Source organism: Chlamydotis macqueenii, chromosome 13 (assembly GCF_036417535.1).
Source record: "Chlamydotis macqueenii isolate bChlMac1 chromosome 13, bChlMac1.mat, whole genome shotgun sequence".
In the NCBI taxonomy this organism is placed as follows: domain Eukaryota; kingdom Metazoa; phylum Chordata; class Aves; order Otidiformes; family Otididae; genus Chlamydotis; species Chlamydotis macqueenii.
This window is the reverse complement of record NC_141568.1, coordinates 17,019,060-17,040,848: the sequence shown is the minus strand read 5'-3', so window position 1 is coordinate 17,040,848 and position 21,789 is coordinate 17,019,060. Positions and strand designations below refer to the sequence as shown.

Here is a 21,789-nt window from a genome sequence, read left to right as displayed (position 1 = left end):
TCATGGGACATATGTCCTCATGATTTTCTAACAGGTTAAAATATTTAAGAGTTTCACTTTTTAAAGTATTTATGCATGCCTGGTATGCTGCAAGAAATACCAGACTTCTCAGTTATTACCCACAGCAGTTTCTGATCAGCTTTACATTCAAACATAGGAAAATAAAGCAAGTACACATGCCAGAGCTTCAGTCACCCAAACACTTAGCAAGCAGTAAAAGTATTCTTAAGATATATGCAACACTACACTTGAGAAACTAAAAGCATGTATAAGAGAGTTAGTACAGACTTCATATCATTTCTTCTCACAGAAATGAAGTTAGTCAAGAAATAGCATGCAGAAACTCCAAAGACAAATAAAATATGTCTGAGGTCCAGTGCAGGTCTGGAAGTCATCTTGGTTTATTTCAGAATAACCCTGTGCTCAAAGAGAAAGTTGTACACAATTTGGGTTGAGCTGCAAGTCTGAGCTGAAAACCAGTCTGCTCTAAACCAGCCCTTTGCTGTAAATCCATACGGGATCAAGTCATTTCACAGATCAGCCCTGAATGTAAGTTTAATACTGCAGTTCAGAGTTAGCTGAAACCACACATGGAGCACAGTTAGACTGCTTGAGCACAGAGAAGAACTTTAAAGAGCAGTTTAAAGAGCAGCCTTGGTGCAATACCAGGGTGAGGATCTGGAAATTCATGTTATAAGAGTTGCATAGGAAGTTAGAAGAGAAGTCTACATATTCTGCAAGCAACATAATTAAAAGGGTTAAATAAAACCCTTCAGTTTCATTTTAAGACACCCTAGTTTCAGGTTCTTATTTATATAGACTTATAGATAGAAATATTTTCTTTATGCACATATATTTTTTAAAATATAGATTCAAATCTGTACAAATTTTTTTTCTGGATGTTTTGTTCTAAAAAGAGTGGTATCTGTACGATACTACTCTGGACTGCTTAGAATCCAGGATGAGCTACTCCACAAATTATTTTCTAGTCAAAGACTGTTTCCATCTCATACCTAGTACAACCCTACGGCTGATCTGGTTTTCCAGTCAATCTGGGTAAAACAAGAGAGTCAAACAGATTGTCCAAGGTCACATAAATATAGAAATGCTCAGAATAACAATGGCTGTTTCTACAGTACACCACCAGACCATGCAGCCTCTAATCCATCTTCTCCGTAGCAGATCTAACAGTGTCATGAGCAACCAACTAATTTGGTAACAATGGAGTTGATGGTGATTATGTGAAGGCAGCTTTATCTGTGAAGGTACTTCTATCAAGGCACAGTATTTGATTGTAGCTTTTTGTATTGGAAGTTTTGTGTATTTTTTTTTAAGGAGAAAAAAAAAAACATAGTAACTAGTAAGCAGCATTTTGAATTGAATACAATAATATTGGGAAGTCATGAACTCCACATAGGTTACAACAACATTTCTTTAATGATTACGTGTTAGTGCCAAAATCACAGGGAAGTTTACCATTAGCAAATTTAGTTAGTTGCATTAGAAAGGCACTATACCAAAGAAACCTCTTCTAAAAAAAAAAAAGTAATAGTTCACATTGCATTAGGGAGATCAAACAGAGAAATTAATTTCTAGACAGCTATGTGATACAGGAAAGAGAAAGCTAGAGGTCTGGGTTTTTTTTGCACATACATTTGTGTGTGCTTTGTAGCCCTATCAGTAAAGAGATCATCTTCTATTGCTATGCTGAAAATAAAATATTGGATTGAAAGCTTCACATGAGAAAGAAATACTAACAAACCCTTCTGAAAGCTTAATGCACCGTTTGAGCGGAACCAGGCAATCACACTACCGCCACCACTGCTGTCCCACCAACTACAAATCACAGTTGGCCTATTTCTTTAGGTTAGTTGATTTTTTTAATAGGACAAAAGCAAAAAGATTAAAGCAAGGATCCCAATGCAAGCTAAGATGGGGAAAAAGCCATAAGCAAAAAAACTCTGTATCACCAAGCCCTTTGTTCCCTTCCCATTCACCACTGGAAACCCAGTTTCTGCCAGTTGCATCTTACCTTCTTCAGAAGTTACAAAGAGTTACAAACAGACCCACTCTTTCGGTGCTTGTAACACACTCCTTGCTTGATCGCTCAGCTGAATAAGGCCATTGTAGTCATCAGGTGCATACTACAGTACAAGTGTGATATATGGTAATCAGCAAGAGAAGGAACAGTTCTGGTACAGCAAGCCACACGGACAATCATTTGCAACCATAATTAAGAGCATCAGCTATAATAACTGGCAGGAGACAGTGAATTTGACAGATACTATTTTTATGCAAGATAAAAAAAAATACATCAACTGAATTACTGGTTGTAGAAATAGATTTCAAGTAAACGCATGCAGGGAATATTCTAAACTGTGCATTTGAACTGTTCCCTATCAAGGAAGGGAAGTAGTTTAGAACACGAAGTGCTCCTTTTTTCATTCTACTCATGAGACGGCAGCATCGAGTAACAAAAGTTTGCATAATAACGTTTCCAGTAATGACTCTCACTGGGACACATGAACATCTTTCAGCATGCGTGCTGAAGTGGGGGATTGGAATAAGCGTATGGATCTCATTCGGATCTTTTACGGAGCCACAGAAATGAACTGCAGCTTCTCTAGGGCCGAGTGCTAAACACTTCAGCAGCCTAACAGACTACACGCATGCAGTTAAAGAAAAACACCTTCCAGCATGAATGCACTTCGAAGATAAAATAGCATTTATACTAGTATAGTATATTTCCATATAAGAAATAAACTGTACAGTGTAACTGCATCACGATAGGTTTGTAGTAGAAGAATATTAAAATAAAAATAGTGCCTGTACAGTACAGTCACACCAATAAATTAAAACAAAAAACCCACATGTGGATCAGATCTAAGAAATATTGGGGATCCTGAATCTGAACAGTAATCATGCATACTATTGGAGTAAATAGATCTTGGGGAACGTGAAACATTGTTTTGTGTCTATCTTAATCTTTCCAAAATTACATACGCTGGAAAGGGGCTGAGCATAATTGCAGATGCTACAAAGACTACTGGAGTGGTTCCTGTAATCCAGAAGACAAAATGTTCAGCATAACCCAAGTTACAGAATGTCCTTTCAGTGGCAAGAAGTTTCCTGTCTTCCCCAAAATGGCTGGTTTGCACTAACATTTTAGAGGATTGCCAAATGCACACAACGTAGACATTCTATGCTGCCTTCCTTTGATATTCCTACGACACAAAAAGTCTCCTGCCAGCTCATGGAGAAAAAGCCATTAGATTTGGGCATATAGGACACATTGTATCCATCCAAAGTGAAGTTGAAAAGAAGAAAACAAAACAAAACAAAAAAAAAAAACCACCAACCAAAAAACACACAAAAAACCCCCAAAAACCAAACCCCAACCATCACAGTATACATCTTCCACAGAGAACAATAACCAAGAACCCAGAGAATGCAAAAGAAAAGAACTTCCCAGAATTTTTACCACTGAATTCTAGCCACCTTCACATCTAGACCCATGCCATTAAGTAAAAGACAAATACAAGAAATGTTTTCTAAAGAGTCCCTGCCAGGGCAACCAGACCGTGCAAATATTAGATTTATCAGTTCCCAGACCTGCCCTTGAAACAAATCTACAAAATGTAAGTTTACTCTTTGGAAGGAATGTCTCAAGATAGTACATACTTTAGATTATCGGTAGATGTACAGTAGGTAAAGGTCTATAGTCCCTTCTGAGGGACAGTGGTTAAAAGGTTACACTTGAAGTGCATAAACAATGAGGAAAACATCAAAGTAGGAAAACTACCCTGCACAGAAACAAGTTGTCGGAGCTTAGGCCTAGGTCTAAAGAAGAAAGAAAGAAAGAAGAAAAAAGAAAAAAATCAAAATACCTAGCCATTGAAGCATCTTCTAATCACAAGATAGGTAAGAGACTGCAGTTAATTAAAACAGAAGTTGTGGAACACTAAGTTCTACAAACTTACAGATTACTGCAAACCAAGCTAGGAAATTAAGTGAGAGAATTCTTATTCCCTGGGAATGAAAGGGAAACTACCCCGACTTGCCTGAGGAAAGACACGAATACTTCTGATTCTGTCTGCATTTCAGAAACCCGTAAGAACAAAACAAAACAAGAACATCCAATCACACAGGATAAACAGCATAAACCCAACAGTGAAGCTATAAACTCATTGCTCAATATGGAAACACAGTTTTGCTAGCTTCACCTGCAATGCAGTAGGCCAAATTCTGCTTCTACTTAGATCTGAATACCACCTAGTGATTTAACCCCCCAGTATAACCAGTTGCAAGTTCACTGAGCTAGATTCTAGCAGTTTGTTTCCTTCCAATAAAAGCTATTGAGACCTGAAACAGTATGACAATGCAGAGACAATATGAAACTTCACATTGTATTTTCAAATCCTACTTTTAACTCACAAGTAAGTGGTATGAAGTTACCAAATACTGCAATAGTTCCCCTTAAATTTAAGTGAAATTAAATTAAAAGCAGACCTCACTGTTAGTGGCTCCACTACTCTCCTCTTATCCCAGTGTCATCTCATTCCCACCCTCCTCACTTCTCTGAACTGAAACACAGCCTCTTTCCTCAGAGCTGCTGCCTTCTCCCCTCCTCCTTTTGAGCTCACAGTTCTTGGGGGGTTGGACTTCCCTTCCAACCTAAAAGATTCTGTGATTCTTTCTCCCCCAGGAGCTTCCACTCACTCTCAGTATGCCAGCAGTAGCATTACAATATAGTGGTCTACTGGAAGGACGCAGTAGCAGATCTTGCTTTTTAAGCCATTACTTAAACTATCAAACACAATCTCTATCAAAGTTTTCCTTCATCTCATTAAATTGGATACTCTCACCTGCTCACAGATGATGAACATAGGAGACCTATTTCCTAGAACGTCTGGAGGACAATGCAGAAATAAATTCAGACAATAGAGCAATTTCTCTTTTCCCCTTGAAGTAGCCATCAAGAAATCTAAATTAGTCTAGTAGGGAAGCTGGTACAGAATACCATTGTTAAATTAAGAGCTCCACTAGAAAAGTCATCCTCAGAGTTAAAAGAGATGAAGGTGTGGTTCTCAGCACGCGCTCTGGTGCTATACTGTCTTCTTCCAGTGACCAGAGATGGGAGCTAGCATCAAGAAAGACAGAAACTAAATATGGAAACTACATATGGGATAAGGTTTGCATTTAGAACCTAACCTAGGAGAAGGAAGCAAACCAGAACCTTTGCAAGTGGTTACTCAATAAGACTCCAGGGTCAATAATGAGCTCTACAGCAGGCTGCAAGATGGCAGGAAGAATATGTGTATGTACTGGGGAAAAAACTGCAGCTGACTGGAAGAGATTACATTGGATAGTAAAGAACGGCATTTCCTGCTCCCTACCTTCTTCTTATCTCCCCCGCAACAGTGGGGACTTTTATAGCTTAAAACATGTCTCTTAATAATGGCAAAATGATTTTTGCTGGAGGACATGTTGCTTCTTTACTGCATCAGTGGTTTATCTTACAAGTGTAAGGTAAATACTTCTCAAGGTATTAACATTTGAAATGGCAGAGATTTCAACTCATGTATATTAAACAACATCTTACAATAGACTATGTAAGTGACAGATGTATATTAAATAACACTATACTCCTCCCTCCTAAAGGAGATGGCCATTTCTGACCAACAATTACATCCAGTATGGTAGCATCTCCCAGACAGACTATCTGCTCTGCTTACTCTGGTGCAAAACTTTTTAAGATTATAGGAATCAGAGACAGACTGGTTAATAAAAAGGTAGTATACTATAATCTCTCCTTCTACATGTTTCTTTTTTTTTCTTCAAGCTACTTTATTTCTTTCAGGAATACCTGTTATGTTGAGAGGAATATGGGACTGTCCTTGTCCCATCACAGACTGTGCACAGATTTAACCAGGCCGCTAACTAGTGAAACATTGATTTCCATTTAATTTTTGCAGTTCCTACAGTGGACATTCAAAGATCAGTCTAAAATAGCATATGCAAAGCAATCCAAGGGAAAAAAAAAAATCCATTGCTAAAAACCAAATTAAAATTGGAAAGTATATTTAAGAAATGACCCAACTGGGAAAAAAAAAAAAAAAAAAAAAAAGGGGAAACAAAAGCTAAAATTAGTTCCCACCTGGAAAGGAAAACATCATAGGCAAAATGACCTCTTCAGGATTGCAGCTGCAATTCTAGCCTAAACTACCAATAATCTATCACACAACAGTTCCCAAAGAGAAGAAATCCATCTCTTAGACTTTAACAAAAGTCTACATAGAGTAAGTCTGTGTTCTGGTTTTGTTAGTGAGGGGAGGCCTAAGGTGGCAGCTTCTGTAGGAAACTGCTAGAAGTCGCTCCCCTTTGTTCAGTGGACTCGGCCGGGCCTAGGGCAGACCCGCTGCTGGCCAAGGCCAAGCCAATTGGTAACAGAATGTCCTGTGATAACGCCTCTGCGATAACGTATTTAAGTAGGGGAAAACAGAAAAAAAAAAAAAACAGAGAAGATGTGAAGCAGCTGAGTGGGGGGCAGAGAGGGGGAGGCACGAGCCTCATGGGCCTTGCAGGCCTCACCCTCTGGCCTCCCGCCGGGCAGCCGACTGGGCCCAACTCGGCCCGGCCCGGCTGCAAGAAGTGGAGAGGAGATGAGCAGTTGAAGTGAATAAGATGTAAAAAGGATCCTGAGAGGCATCTGCCAGCCTGTTGTGAGGAATGGCTGCAGACGCCAAGGTCAGTGAAGAAGGAGGGGGAGGAGTAATGCGGCTCCTGGCCAAGATTCCCCTGCAGCCTGTGGTGAAGACCATGGTGGAGCGGGTTGTCCCCCTGCAGCCCATGGAGGTCCATGGAGGGGCAGAGATCCACCTGCAGCCCGTGGAGGACCCCACGCCGGAGCAGGTGGAGGCCTGAAGGAGGCTGTGGCCCGTGGAGGGCCCGCTGGGACAGCTGTTCTGGAGGGACTGCACTCCGTGGAAGAGATGACCCACGCCGGAGCAGTTTCACGAAGGACTGTGGCCCGTGGGAGGGACCCCACGCTGGAGCAGAGGAGGAATGCGAGAAGTTCTTCCCCCAACGATGATACAGCAGCGTAAAACAACACGTGATGAACTGACCGCGACACCCATTCCTTTCCCCACCCTGTGCCGCTCGGGAGGGGAAGGTAGTGGAGATAATGTTAAGCCCGGGAAGAGGGAGGGGTGGGGGGAGGTTATCTTGTTCCCTGTCTCATTCTCCTGCTAATTTTAGAAATAAATGAATAGTTTTCCCCAAGTCGAGTCTGTTTTGCCCGTGATGGTAACTTTAAGGATTTCTCCCTGTCCTTATCTCAAACTTCGAGCCGTTTTTCCTTATATCATCTCCTCCTATTCTCTCGGAGGGTGGGGGGAGCGAGAGAGAGGCTGCGTAGTCTGGTCCCCACCGGGGCTCAACTACGACAGTCTGGAATCTGATTTAATGACTAGGTAACTGTAACCTTTGGCACAAGAGTCAGGAGAAATACCCTAAACTGGCTTTGCCACTGAAGTGTATCAACTGTACCTTTAGAGTGCTGGTACACGCACCGACAGCCACCCGAATGGTCTGGGGACAGATAGCACCTGAATGTTTGTGGAAGAGACCGAGCAATATGTAATGCCTGTTCCCAAAAATACAGCTTGAAGATGGTGCCACTTAGTCTGTTGCGTCAAGCATGGGAGGCAACAGACAAACAGCAACCCCTAATTTACCAGATCCAGTCTCACAGGTGCTTTCTCCACACTGGCAATATTTCCAGGTGGAAGATAAATTTAGGAATAGAGCAAAACAAACAGCATGCCGAGTGCATGGGGGCGAGCATATAGTAATGTCTATATTGTCGGATTACTTTAGATACCAATAAGTGGGAATTCTTCCTCTACCACATCCTCTTTCCCTTCCCAAGTCAGCGGGTGCTACGTCTAGAATCGGCACACAGACTATGGGGTATCCCTCTCAGAGTACAAAGCATCAGATTTCAAAAGGAACCCATAGGAAATAGAGAATACTTCTTTGTTCAAGCATGCATTTCAGAGAAAAAAAACCTAATCCCTAAAAAGTCAGTAACAATGAAGCCTGCTGTCCTGATACAAGAGAGAAATTTTGTTAATGTCCTTGGAATTTAGCCATCCATCCACTTCCCTTCATCTCCTTATTACCATTTTAAGCACAAGCCACCCTCCTTCCCTTCCAACAATGAGCCTTGAATTCTGGGTCTCTGAAGACTTGGAGGATTAATATACTGCAAAAGCTCTTTTTAGCTGCAGATAAAAAGGCACCTAAGCCCAGTACAGGCTTCAAGAATAGTATTTATTTTAATAACAAGTACACAAAAGAGTTCTCACATTTCCATCCTAGCCTTTTTACAGCAAATTCAGGAGGCTTTAAATAAAGCTCATATGGTTGACCATGGCCCGTAAATCTTTTTTTACTAGTTGTGAATGAAATATACACCTAAATAACAAGTCTGCTTTCTAAGAACTAATGCACATGGTCTTTTTCAGGCAGACATGCGTTCACTTTACATTCATGCCAATCTCCAAGAAACTGGGCAAGTACCACTAAATGCATGTCAAGTCGTAGCTAAGACGACAGTTGTGAACTAGGTACTGGTCAGCTAAGACCATGGGCATGGTTAAATTATATCTACTTGTACATAAACCTGCAGGTTCTTGTCAGAACACCGGCTCTCTCAATGTTAGCAATAAACCTGCATTCTCATAAGAAAGGGAAAAAAAAAAAAGTTAATTATTTGGAGACTAGAAATATTTCTTATTGATTCATTTAGTGGCTAAAGAGTAGAATCCATAGAGGATTTAGCCAGTAAATAAAGAAAAACAATTTTTGGTGAAAAATTCTGTTCTGTTCTGCACAAACAACTTCACATACACCCATCACCCAACTACTACACCTGTTCCTTCCTTATTTACTTGATTTCTCTCACTGCTTCTACAACTGTATAGAGGGATGGCCTAAAGTAACACTGAAAAGTCTGTGGCATGTAACTACTATATTTGCACCATTTCTTCCTCAGATCCCATAGGATCTGAAATATGAATTATTTCTCTTAATTCTACAAGGGTCTCTTCACAACCGCATATTTTTCAAATCATAAGAGGAGCTTCCTGTAAACACCCATAGATCCTTTACTTCAACATAATGCCCAAAGACCTCCATCGGCTGATCTGCTGATGGTGCAGCACTTCTCAGAGCAACTACAGTCTACAGAGCAACACCCCACCCCCCCCCCCCCCAGTCTGTGGGGTTTGTTGTGGTGGTTTTGGTTGTCTTGGTCTTTGTTGATTTTTTTAAGTATCCTTTAGCTATGTATCCAGTATATGACTGAAGTCAAATCGACAGCCCTGTTGCATTACAATACAACTGAAGAGCAGTTTAACATGAATTACTTACTGAATTACAGAGCACTAATATTCGCTCTTTTGAAGATTACAGCACGCTACAATATACAGAAAGGTGATGGGGAAAGTTGCCATCTCCAAGATTTACGATTAACATTCTTCACGGGTTTTTTTTAAGACTGTTTAGTGCAAGATACACTAAACACATGCAAGCCGGAAGGAATTTTCAACAACAAAAACAAGAAAGCAGAACTACAAGAAGAAATCAAGCTGCTAAACGACTAAAGAAGAGGCTAGTGCTGACAAAATTAAATGAAAGTTAAAATGCGAAATGCTGATCTGCAGATTTTAACTTTTTTTTTTTTTTTTTTTTTTTTTTAGAAGCATGTACTGATGTTGAGACCAGCTTGTTGAAGCCCATGACAAGCAGTCTATCTATTAAGAGGCAGGTCTGGTATGAAAGGTGCTTTCACTTAAAGTAGCAAATGTGCATACATGCAATACACAGAGCCCATGAAGACTGAAGAAAGAAAACAGAAGAGAATAAAGCAACAACTAAAACTTAAAACCTGTTCCTTTTAGACAAGGACACACAAAGACAAAAATCACCCTTCAATCTCAGCATCTCCGATCTGGTTCCCAGAATACCAACATTGAAGCCCACTGAATACCAACATCAATTAGTTATACAGAGATTAAAACCATGCCCAAACCACTGACGATTTATCAGGGGCTCACTTTATAAACGAGCAGAAGCATCGTGCAGTAAATCCTTGGGCAGCACCAAAAAAAATGAAAAAATAACATGGAGAGAGGAAAGGGGAGGAAAAAGGAAAAAAAAAGATTAGTTATTGCTCCAGAGGCACAATATTGTCCCAATACAGTAAGGCACCACCTCTTTTTTCCCCTAAAGGAATGAGCAAGTATAAAACTAGTATTACCACGTGCAGGACTCCAAGAACAATTCAAAATAATTCCTTGGCTCCTTTATAACATATTGAACCCGATCTCATTTGGACAACATCTTCTAAAGAAATCAAAGAGGTGACCAATTTAATGACAGTAACTGATGATGACAGAAGGTTGCAACAAAATAATATAGTTTTCACCTTGTGGCAAAATTTCTATCCACTTGAAACATTTAATTGTGCAATACAAACACTATGAACTGCTCTCCAAATGCAGACGCAAGGAAAAGAGCAAATTCAGCACCAGACCCAAAGATTCACTGAAGTGAAGATTTAGTGGAAGACAGAGCTACTAGACATTGTCACTGACCTGTTCCATGCACAGACAGGTTCAGGTCACATTTTTCAATGGTGCACTTAACACTTCTAGCTGAATTTCAATTTAGAAAATAGGCTTCCTCACTTAAGGTTTTAATTAACCCACCATCCATCCACCAAAAATCCCAGTCAGTTGGGAGAAGAAAAAAAAAAAAAAAAAAAAAGAAGAAAAAGTAAAATATCAGTGGCTAAGCAACAGATGAATAATTACTACTGTTTGTCTGCAAATTATGAAAGCTACAACTAACTGAATTTGGTTTGAACTCTGGAAATAACTATTGAAGAAAAAGCCCTGAAATACAATGACATTTAGCTTCTTTTTAATGTTTGTCAAAATTCATCACACTTTTTAATAAGCTAACCTTCAAATTTTTCCACTGAAAAATCAAGTATGCGAAACTACTTTCAAACCTAAATGTAACATCGGAAAACAGGCCACAACAGGTAGAGCACTCTATCTTCCAAATACTCAGAAATTGGAACATATACATTTAAGCATCAGTCTACGTTTATTTACATAGCAGATGTGTGGCTCTACAAACTGAAGGCCATTGTTCTTCAAAAATCTTAAAGCGGGGGAAAAAAAAAAAACCAAAAAAAACCCCAAAAAAACTGAATGTTTTGTTTTGCATTAAAAAGAATCCATCTGCTTCTTACCCGTTAGCAATACCACTGTTATCCAACTTACAGAATTTTGAAGGATAAACATGCAAAAATTATTGTCTTTTCACAAATATGACTTGAACAGTGGTTTGAGACCCACCGAGAGGGTTTCAAGTCAGGGCTTCTGAGTAGTACCAAAAGAGCAGATTTGGTATTTGTGGAAGCACTGTTATCCACAGAAGTTAAATACTCACCAGAATATATCATATTCAATTATCTTTCCTTTTAGCAAACACGTGATGACAAAACATGGGTATAGAGACAATATCCTCAGAGATAAAAGGCATTAGACATGGAAAGACCCATTCCATGAATTCAAGTAAGTACTGCTGGAAAAAAACGGTGCTTTTTATTTAAATAAAAAATAAAAATAAAAAAAAATGTTCCTCAAGAAGATAAGTTTCTACATGTTTGCTCACTGATAGAGCATTGAATCAGTACACACTACCTGAACTTAACTATAGCATATAGAACTTTTGCTATCAGTATAAAACAGCTTGGAAAATACAATTTTCCTTTAGGTTGCAATGTAAGGCAATTTTAATGGAAAATGTTCCTGCCAGTAAGCAGAATAACTAGTCCTTGAAAGAGAGTGTCTGACAGAGGCGCCTGTCTCTTTCCTTTTGCAAGCAAGTCACCACACCTATGTCACAGCCCTTTATACTAGAAATTTGCTCTCAGCAGACTAAGTCTTGAAGGTCAAACACTGACCCTACCTAGGGTTCCCACCAAAAAGTGGCCAAGACTGAAAGCTTCTGGCAGCCCATTTGCAGCCCCACTTGCACTGGGGCTCTGTGCCTTTTTTCCCCTCTCCAAATTCCAATCCTAACCCTAGACACTAAATCATTGCTTTCAAATTAGGATATGTTTAATATATAAGAGAATGCAAATTCTATATTACAATTTGTTCTGAAAGTTAAATACACAACATTGAGCTTGCACACTTGCTCAGCAATTTCCAAAAGAACTCACTTGCCGAGCTGATCCCCACTGATCATTACTCAGAGGTCCAAATACAATATCAAGGAGAGGGACTGCATACTAACCTGGTACCCCTGGAAGAAACTGAGTATCTCCTTCATTCCTGTGTTATATGGCAAGCCCTGCATACGGACTAATGCTCCAGGCTGGGGCAGAATCGGAGTGTGGGTGGCAGTGGCAGCAGCAGCTACAGCTCCTGGAGGAGCTGCAATATACCCCACCGTGGTAGGGGATACTGGAGGACTGAAAGAGAAGGAGAGGCAAAACCATTAGGAAAATCATTAACTGGTTTTAGTACTCGGAACAGGCAAAGATAAAACTGAAAATTTACATCTCTGAAAAAGCCCAAAAACCACAGAAAAACAAGCAGCGCTGATGTGGACTGCTTTGTGGACTTTCTTCATTTCTCTTCAGCATCTGATAATTTACTTTTAGAGAAGGGAGGGAAGGGAAAATAGCTAATTTACAGTTGAAGACAAAGAGTGGCATTTGGTATTTCATAGGGGAGGAGAAAAATCATAGCAGCAGATGACTTGTTCTAAGATTATTAACAAAACCATGAAGAAAAAATGTGAGGGGGGAAAGGGCCCAAATCTGGTACTTCTGAGCCACAAAACAGTGAGTCAAGTAGCATCTCTGGTCAGGGCCCATCTAGCAATTTACCAGATACTCAGGCTAGTAAATGTGACAAGCCTAGGGACTATCACTGAACAAGCTGTTTCCCCATGGACCCAAGCACCAGGCTTCACTGAGCCACGTTGATACCATCTGTGGGAAGGGAAAAGGTGGAGATCTGCTTTGCTTACACATGTAAAGTGTTCTTTGCTCTCAGTGATATAAGAAATCAAACCTAGTACACACCTATGATGAGGCTTTCAGTATGGTAACAGTATTGTAAGTATAAGAACAAAGTAAGGGATGAGGGTAGAGGCATGTATTGACACAGCTTCTCATTTGGCCAAGTAACAGAACTGCCTTGATGACATTGCCCCTGTGCCAAAAACGCTGTTAAATATTAGACCAACTTTATCATGAGATTCAAACAGAACCTACAGAAAAGCCAAACTTCATTACAAGGCCACAGAGAATCAGTTAAAATGACTACTGCCTCTGCTGATGAACATCACATTCCCAGATTTATCTACACCAGTTTAAATTTAAGAGCTGTTCACAGGGGACCACACAGTTGCCTGCTCCACTGAGATGAAACGTCAAAAACAGCAGCTAAGTCTAGGGGTTACCTGGGATAATAAGCTGTGTAATTCATATAAAGCTGAGCAGCCTGAGCTGGGTAATAGGTAACAGTTGGAGGAGCCGCTGCGGAGGCCTGGGGAGTCCTGGTGGTTGGCAAGAGGGCTTGTGGCTGGTAAAGCGCTGCCTCTGCTGGGATCACAGCTGCCGTTTGGAAAGCAGCATAAGCTGGTGGAGAAAGACCTAAAACCAAATCCAGACACAGCAACAAAACCAATCAGAATGGAGAGCTCCGCTATAGGAAAGGAATTATTCACCCCGATGTGGTAAGTACCATCTGGGCACGATTAATGAACACTTGAGCAAAGACTGCCCTCTCGCCTCTCCCCTGGAGACCCCTGCTACATCACCACGAATGACAACTGGGGCACTCGAAACGCGCAATTCCTAAGAGTTCACGACTCCTAAAGCTGAGCAGCCTTGTCCGTATGTAAATGAAAAGTAGGGAACTTCAGAGTTATTCAAAGAAAGCATAAAGCCATGTGCATAGAGAAAGCAGGCGTGCACACCAACACACCCTCTGTTCTTTCTAACAGAAGTTGTACTCTGTGGGACAAAAGCACCATAATATTAGCTACAGATGGGCATCCATGTCTTCATGTATAAGCCTCCTGCAACTTGAAAAAGTATTTTTAAGATATAGCAAATGGAAAAAAAGGATACCCCACTAGATCACTAGTCTGATGCATTTTGATTAACAAATACCTGATTTGTATAGGAACATTAAGCTTGGCTTGGTGTGCAGCCAAATTGTTTGTATATACTGTATATGCCAGTTTTTTAGTATTTTGCAAATCCACATTGGTATCTCCTTTGTGATTTGGTAGTAAGACTAATTAGAATGGTACAGTAAAGTTCCAGTATAGTTCCACAGTAAAGTTCACTGTAATCTTAAATAAAACAAACACAAAAAAAGAATTCATCCAGCTTGATCACTCTATGGATTGTTAGTGTATCATCCCAGTGGGTGTTTTCCTTCAAAAATAAGCCCATAGAGTACCTTCTCAATGCTCTAAGGCAAGACAGCAAGAGCACTCATCGGCAGCTAGAATATAGAATTTCTCCCCCTTTTAAAAATCCCTCTAATTCCAAGTAGGTTTCACTACAGGCAAGTCTACTGCAGAGCTCAGAAGAACAGTACACCCATAAAAAGCAAAGTGTGCAACAATTTCACTGGCAAGGCCTTGCTGCCCTCTACTCACCACCGAAAACACAATAACAGTGCCTCTGATCAGTCCCCATTATTGCCCAAAGGGAACAATTCCAATCTCAGCATGTATACAGATGGATGATTATTGATCACGGCAAAACCCAAGTCAAAAGGTGAAAGGCCACAAAGCTTCAGCACCTACCACATATCAGCCTTTAGCAGCAGAGAGCAGAAGAATTGGAGACTTACATGGTAACTTACATGGCGGTGGGGATAAGCCACTACGATTTAAAGTGCCACCCATTAAAACAAAGTTCATCTCCTCTCCTGAACACTGGAATACTTCCACATAACGGTCCTTCATCATTTTCTTGTGACATTTTTGAGCCACCATAAAGGCTTTGTCAGCAGATTTCATTTGGATAAAAGCATCACCTGATGGTCGTCCCTAGGGCAGAGGGGGAAATAATCCCAAGTCAATCTGCTATTCAAACACCCAGAGCACAAGAAATGCAGAAAGTACTGAGATCAAATGTCTACTGAAAGTTTGTACTGTTCTTCCTCATCTGGCACCAATGACTAACAACAACTATTTTTAGAAGCAGAAAGACAAGGCTCACGTAACCAGCACCCAGCTAACACAACACTACTTCCATCTTCTGCAGAAAGAAATAGAGAATAGTTTAGCATGGAGACAAAGTCTGGAGGCCTCTAATCCAAACACTTTTCAAAGCTTTCACCCATGGCCTTCTCCACTTCAAATCTGAGCATCTCCAGAGGTAGAGATTCCACAGCATCTCTGGGAACCTGTTCAGATGCCTATGTAATTTTTCCCTGTGATTTTTTTTTTCCCTTTTCACCCAATTGGAATTTTCCTTGATGCAGTTCATTAACAGTGTCTCTTATTCTTTTGCTGTGAAGCGCTAGGAAGAGTCTGGCTTTGCCTATATGACAGTATAAAGCTCCAGACATGCTTTAGGTGAAGTCCGTTAGAAATTTATTTCCAGGTCTGATTTTTTGCAACCTGATAGATATTGTTGAATTATTAAAATATTAAAAACTTTCCTAACAAAAAAAAAAAAAAAAAGCAGAAAAAAATATAATAGATCTCTCATGTTTGTTTTCTTTAATTCCTCAATATTTCGGTGGCTAATAGAGTTAATTTTTAACAGAAGACAACAGGGAAAAAATATCCCTATGATTAAGTCATTAAGATATATCCAAAACAGTTTTTAATCATCAACTTCCTTTAAAGCCTGAGAAGTCTCCAATCAAGTTAGAAGTTAGGCAAATCTAATTTTTCCACAAACACCACTCAAACACCACAGCTGCCATTGAGCAGAAACCCTGAAGCTGACAGAGCAGCTAGGCCATCTAACACGGAACATTTGTCTTGTGTATTTCTAGCACTTGGCTGAAACACAAGGGACTATTTAAGACAGCCTCCAGGATAAAGCTATGATTAAAAGAACAAGCTTCATCCTCCTCACTCTTATGCACACATACATAGAAAGAAAATCAAGTGTGAGAAATGAGGAAGAGACAATGAGAAATGAGAAAGCACCGCCAAGAACAGGTAAGCTGTCCTGACTCTTAACCCTGTTCAATAACTGGAAATAACTGCGAAGTTAGCCCTCCCTTGCAAAAAAGCTGCTACCTGTTGATTAAGGACCATGTGAACTCCGTGGGGCTTAATATCAGCTGTGGCATCTCCCATAAATTCCAGGATGTCATCAATGCCAGCAGTGTAAGGAAGGCCTCTGAGCCGGACACAGTCACGTATGCTACCCGCGGCAATGGTATACGGTGGGGGTATGACAGGAATGATGGGAGTTGGGAGAGTGGGAATAAGAGGCGTTGACATATATCGATTAAGTACCTGTGGGCAAAAAAGCACATTGATAGAGATTTACACATCTGGCCGAGCACAAATCAATTCTCACAATACTATTTCACGTAGTTAAATCCAATTCCAACATCAGAAAAATATCCAAACATTCTTAAACCAAATTATTGTGGATAGTTTCCTGGCAGGCATTTGAAATTTCAAAAATTCAGAAGGGGAGAGGAGAAATCTAATAAATTTAATTTACTAGATCCTAATAACAGACTTTTCTAATCTCATTGTAAAAAGTTACAATCAGATTGCAGTTCATTTTACGATATCCCAAAAAAAGAACATCTAAAAGCCACATCTGTGGTAATAAACAGAGATTGTCATATACAGTTCTTACTCAAATTAAGGTAAAGTAAAACTAGTAATTTTAAAAGAACTGAGATCTGAAATAACTAATAAGTAAAAACACTAGCTCTAATTCATTCACAAAACCTGATTGGTTAAGTGAGGGTGCTTGTTTTTTTTAAAGAGTGCTCATCTCCAAGGACAGTGTTACTGAGAGGGGGAAAAAAAAAAAAAAAAAGTAAAAAAAAAAAAAAGAACTATAGGTGACCTTGATCTCAACATTTTATTTTCTCTTGACTCATTCCCAAATGACAAAGGGAACATAACTTGCTGTTGGGGCCTACTGCTGAAAAACATATTTAGTGATGATTATCAGGAACAAAGAAACACATTCCACTGAAAGAGGTACCAAAAAAGAGGTTACAAAGCTTTAGTTTTGTCAATAATGATTCAGCCTAGGGAGTTTGTCTCAACAGAAGCCACTTTCAAGAATCTACTTGTGGCACACTTCAGGCCAGAAATCTTCTCCCTCAGTTGTGTATAGAATATTGCAGTTGCTTTCTATTACACTAAGTAGATGAGAGTTGGCTTTACCTCTTGTAATCACTCAAACTAGTAACTTGTAATTCCCTAAGAAATAATCTCTTGCACAAGCAGCAAAAGGATTTGGGTGTCACCCTAGACAGCTGTCATAGAGGAAGAAGTAATGACATATTGGTAGAATATAATAGCCTCTTTCTCTCATGGGGGGATTGGGGGAGAGGAAAAAAAATGTCACCATACTGTTTCACTTAGTCTTCACAATACATATATCAGATTCCATTTTTATAATTATTTTTGTTATTTCTGTCAATTTTTAAGATATAAAGAAAATTATCCAATGATTTTTACTTTACAACCAGAGGACTTAAAAAAACCAAACCAACAAAACAGTGGCAGTAAAAAAAAAAAAAAAAAAAAAAAAAAAAAGCTGTGCAATTTCCCACGGCAATCAGGGAGCACATATTGCCCTTTCTAGTACTTGACATCTTTAATAGACTTGAATGGTTATCTACAACGTATTTGCATGCAATTGTTAGAACAAATGTTTTAACTGTTCAGTTTCAAGTCTTACAGCCAATAGTTACAACCTGTTGGACTTCTGCTGCTGTGCTCCTGAACAGTTCAATGTAACGTTTTCCAAGTATTTCTTTGTGCTTTTTAAGTGCATTCTGTGCATATTCTTCACAGGAAAACAACACAAATGCATCTCCTGTGGGCCTGCCATCTGGGTACTTGACAAAGAGGAGTCCCTCTTTCCCTCCTGTGACTGGGCACTCCGGCCCCAGGAAGCCCAAGACGTCCTCCTGAGTAGCAGTGAATGGAAGGCCCCTCATCCGGATGATAACTTGATTCTCCTTAGATAAAAACTGGGCCACTTCATTGGAGGTGCCTGGCAGAAAGATTACAACATACAGTCAGCCAACAACATAGGGTCATGCTGGTCAGTCAGTTCCACAGGACACGGAGTGGCAAAGCACTGAGGAGCAAGAGGTAAGTAGCTAGCAAGAAACCCACAGAAGACCTGAGACACTACTAACTTGGAGTAATCTATTTTTAAGTGGAAATCCCTTACCCTGAAAGTTTCATATTTTAATGAAATTGGAACAAAGATGAGATTAGTGTGAACTTATACGAAGTGCACAGATACTTCCACTACAAAGGCTCATCTTCTTCCCAAACAGCAAGACCTGTCCGTGAACATCACGGCCCAAATGCTCACAGCTCAAATTCAACCATGTGAAACCAGAACTTGACAGGGTCAAGTATTCTTGGAAGGCAAAACAGGAAAAGCTACTTCATTATCCATTTGTGTCCTCAGTTAAGAAGAAAGAAAGAAAGAAAGAAAAAAAAAAAACCAAACCTCAGAATTACAACACATTCTTACGAAGTTAAGCAATCACACTGAACTCCAGCATCACTTACCTCCTGCAATTTTTAAGAATTCTTCCCCAGTTGCTTTGTAAACCTTAAAAGAAAAAAAAAAAAAATACAACATTCAATTCAAACACACACTTTTCCACATGTGAGAGAATTGTATTTTGGTACTTTGAGCAAAACAAAAGTGCAGTTTGTTCTCATTTAAAACTGTAGTCTAAAATATCCAGGTTGCTTTCCAAAGATTTGTTTCAAGTCACTACTTTTTACCTCAATGTATCTGCTACCCATGTGATGCTTATGTCTTTCCAGTGCAAGATCTCTCTGTTCAGAACTGACAAACCGAACTAATGCCTCCCCATTTCTTCTTCCTTGAGCATTCAGACAAAGAGCCACACCACCTCTAAAAGATAAAGCCAGCAAAAATAAACTTAGTTTGAATCTTTAATACGTTTAATAAATAATTGTGTAAGAATAATAAAGAAATCAGACTTTAACATGGTGTTTACAGATTGTACTATCCATAATTTAATTTCATTTTTAGTGCAACATAATTATACTGCAGAATCCACTTCAGCGAGATCTTGGAGCTCATGCTGTTCACTACTTTCTCAGCTTCCATGGAGATGTAAATTTGCAAGCCCTTCCTATCGTCTCAGAGATGCAGATTTGAATTTCCTCATACCTCTAAATAAAGAAATGTTTTTTCTCAAGATATATTCCTGATTCTCAACACTTAAGTGACAAGTATGTTAAATTAAACCCACTCTCTCTATACACACAAACATGTATGTATACACACACACACTGCCTTGATCAATGCAGCAGGAGTTTCTCCCTCTAGGTATTAGCAATAAATGAACAGATGTTGGTTTTCGATTGATAAGTCTCTTTTCGTCACACACTTCAAAACTCTTTCTTGCACACCTAAGGCTGGTAAACCTGTTCAGTTATCACGACCATGGGGCGGGAAGGCACCTGGGTGGGGAAAGGCAGTAGAAGTGAGGACTCTAGTGGTGGGATGTGGGGGACGTGTGTTAAATACTAAAAGAACTTGCTATTAAAGACAGAGTGATAAAGACAAATTCTTATTATCTTACTTGGCAATGTTGAGTCCTTTGAAAAATCGAGCGATATCTTGGTCTGAAGACTGCCATGGCAAACCTCTGGCACGTATTACTGTCTCACTGTCCACTGTTTCAGATTTACTACTGCACAGAAAGAAAAAAAAAAAGCCAAAGTAAGCTTTAATCTCGGTTTTCCATTATCTTACCAAATTTCAGTTTGAAACTAATTTAACTTGTAAATGAAGCGTTTATTTGCTGTTGAGACTCTTCTAATTCCATTACTCATTTCAACAAAGAAAGGAAAGATAACTGGGATAATCCTTTTATATATACAATGCCTAAGATGCACTATGTTGTCACCACATTGCAGTCCCTTATAAAAAACAGGAAGACTGTCTCAAAGTGAAGTAATAAGGAATTGGACTAATTTTATTTGAAAGCTCTAACAATCCAATATAGATTATTATAAGGCAGTCCTACATATGAATAGGTATTTCTTATGCTTAAGATATTCCAATCTCCAGTTACTGCAATGTAACTTTGTAACTAATTTTCTTTGTGAAAACAAAGAACCACTCTGCTTCTTCTCTCCCTGACCCCAAGACGCAACACAGCATATTAGACCACTTCAGCAGCATCATGTAGTCCAGCTGCTATAGGGTGCACTAGCCATTACCCCTGTTGACTTAGGGAAGGTTCACAAATATTTCTTCACCGCTGGGTAAGATAAGTCAGCCTCACTGCCATGCAAAACAGAAGCTAGAGAACAAAGAGCATTTAACTTGCGGTGACTTTAAAGAGACAGACTAAAGTACAGCATTTAATATACCAGCTACAGTCTGTCTACACTAGACTACTGAATGCACTGTTCCCGTTCTCAGAAATCAATCTACTTTCACAGTGACTGTGGAGAAATATTCACAAGCTTTCCTTGCTGTAGACAAGACTCATCTTCAGTTGTAAACAACTGTGACAAGGGCACTTACCAAGGACCTGTTTCGTACTTGTATTTCACGGTTTCAGGCTCAGTAAATACGTGAGCTGCAACAAAACAGGAAGTTTAAATATAACCAGGGTCAGTGATTACTTAAGAATGACAGTACCACTGCCAGTTCTTCTAGAAAAGAAAGATTTCAGCATTCTGTATAAATAGTTCACTTACTACAATTTTCAGAGAGCATGCTGAAAACGATAGCCACCATGGTTTTCACTTGCCACACGCCAAAGTCCTCCTCTGTTTCATCTGTCCCTAAGCCTAGATCTAAAGAGGTGATTATAGAAAATAACAGACTTGCACAATCATTTGTAGACAAGTCATAATGCTTTTCTGATATTAGCATAGAACTGATAATCAAATTTACTGGTCTTAGCGAGGCCACATGACCATTAGACATTTGTTATTCTGCTCACAAACTGGTTAATATTCACTTTAATGGTCAACAGTCTGAAAACTATTGATAGCTTACATCATTTCAGTGTTAACAGTTAAAAAAAAAAAAGCTGAATAAGTTCCTATCACTTCAAACATCACTGAACTTTAATCACATTCAGCTGGGCCACAACAATCTTCCTAAAATTTAGATGTAGGGTTGTTCAGGTTTGGTTTTTTTTTCCTTTTTCTTTCAACTCAGTTCAGTCAGGGTCATACAGAGAACTATTACTACCTGCAAACAGAAGCAGCTTGCAGGCCAGCTAGTGCTGAAAAGACCCACTGATAGCCACACCTTTCCTTTAAGATGAAGTATCAATTCAAGTGATGTTTTTCTTTAGAGGATTTACTAAATATGGTTTAGAACTCAGCACTAGACTCAGATTGAAAAATAAAAATATTACAAGCTGAGCCACTCCCCCCAACACACACTTAAGCAAACATTCCTTCCATTTTACCTGTGAGTTTTTAAAACCC

General features: G+C 39.5%; 2 protein-coding genes across 6 annotated transcripts in view; one reads left to right on the top strand and one right to left on the bottom strand.

The window, feature by feature from the left end:
* Positions 1-18,797, top strand: part of SLC6A2 (solute carrier family 6 member 2) — a 416,570-nt gene extending 397,773 nt beyond the window's left edge. The window contains exon 15 of the transcript XR_015259980.1: positions 18,781-18,797. The gene's annotated coding sequence lies outside the window, so the exon portion shown is untranslated. The remainder of the gene's footprint in view (positions 1-18,780) is intronic.
* ESRP2 (epithelial splicing regulatory protein 2) overlaps positions 1-21,789 on the bottom strand; it is a 46,400-nt gene that overhangs the window by 2,347 nt on the left and 22,264 nt on the right. The window contains exons 6-16 of one of the 5 annotated variants that reach the window (XM_086757863.1): positions 21,046-21,144; positions 20,870-20,924; positions 19,917-20,027; positions 19,087-19,219; positions 18,865-18,907; positions 18,030-18,331; positions 16,375-16,596; positions 14,979-15,165; positions 13,558-13,750; positions 12,382-12,559; positions 2,033-2,144 (exon numbers count right to left, since the gene is read on the bottom strand). In XM_086757863.1, coding sequence (XP_086613989.1) covers positions 2,055-2,144; positions 12,382-12,559; positions 13,558-13,750; positions 14,979-15,165; positions 16,375-16,596; positions 18,030-18,331; positions 18,865-18,907; positions 19,087-19,219; positions 19,917-20,027; positions 20,870-20,924; positions 21,046-21,144 — 1,613 coding nt within the window. In that variant the 3' untranslated portion in view covers positions 2,033-2,054. Of the gene's footprint in view, positions 1-2,032; positions 2,145-10,700; positions 10,757-12,381; positions 12,560-13,553; positions 13,751-14,966; positions 15,166-16,374; positions 16,597-18,029; positions 18,332-18,864; positions 18,908-19,086; positions 19,220-19,916; positions 20,028-20,869; positions 20,925-21,045; positions 21,145-21,789 lie in introns of those variants that run through there. The other 4 variants (XM_086757862.1, XM_086757864.1, XM_086757867.1 and 1 more) reach the window with 4 other exon arrangements.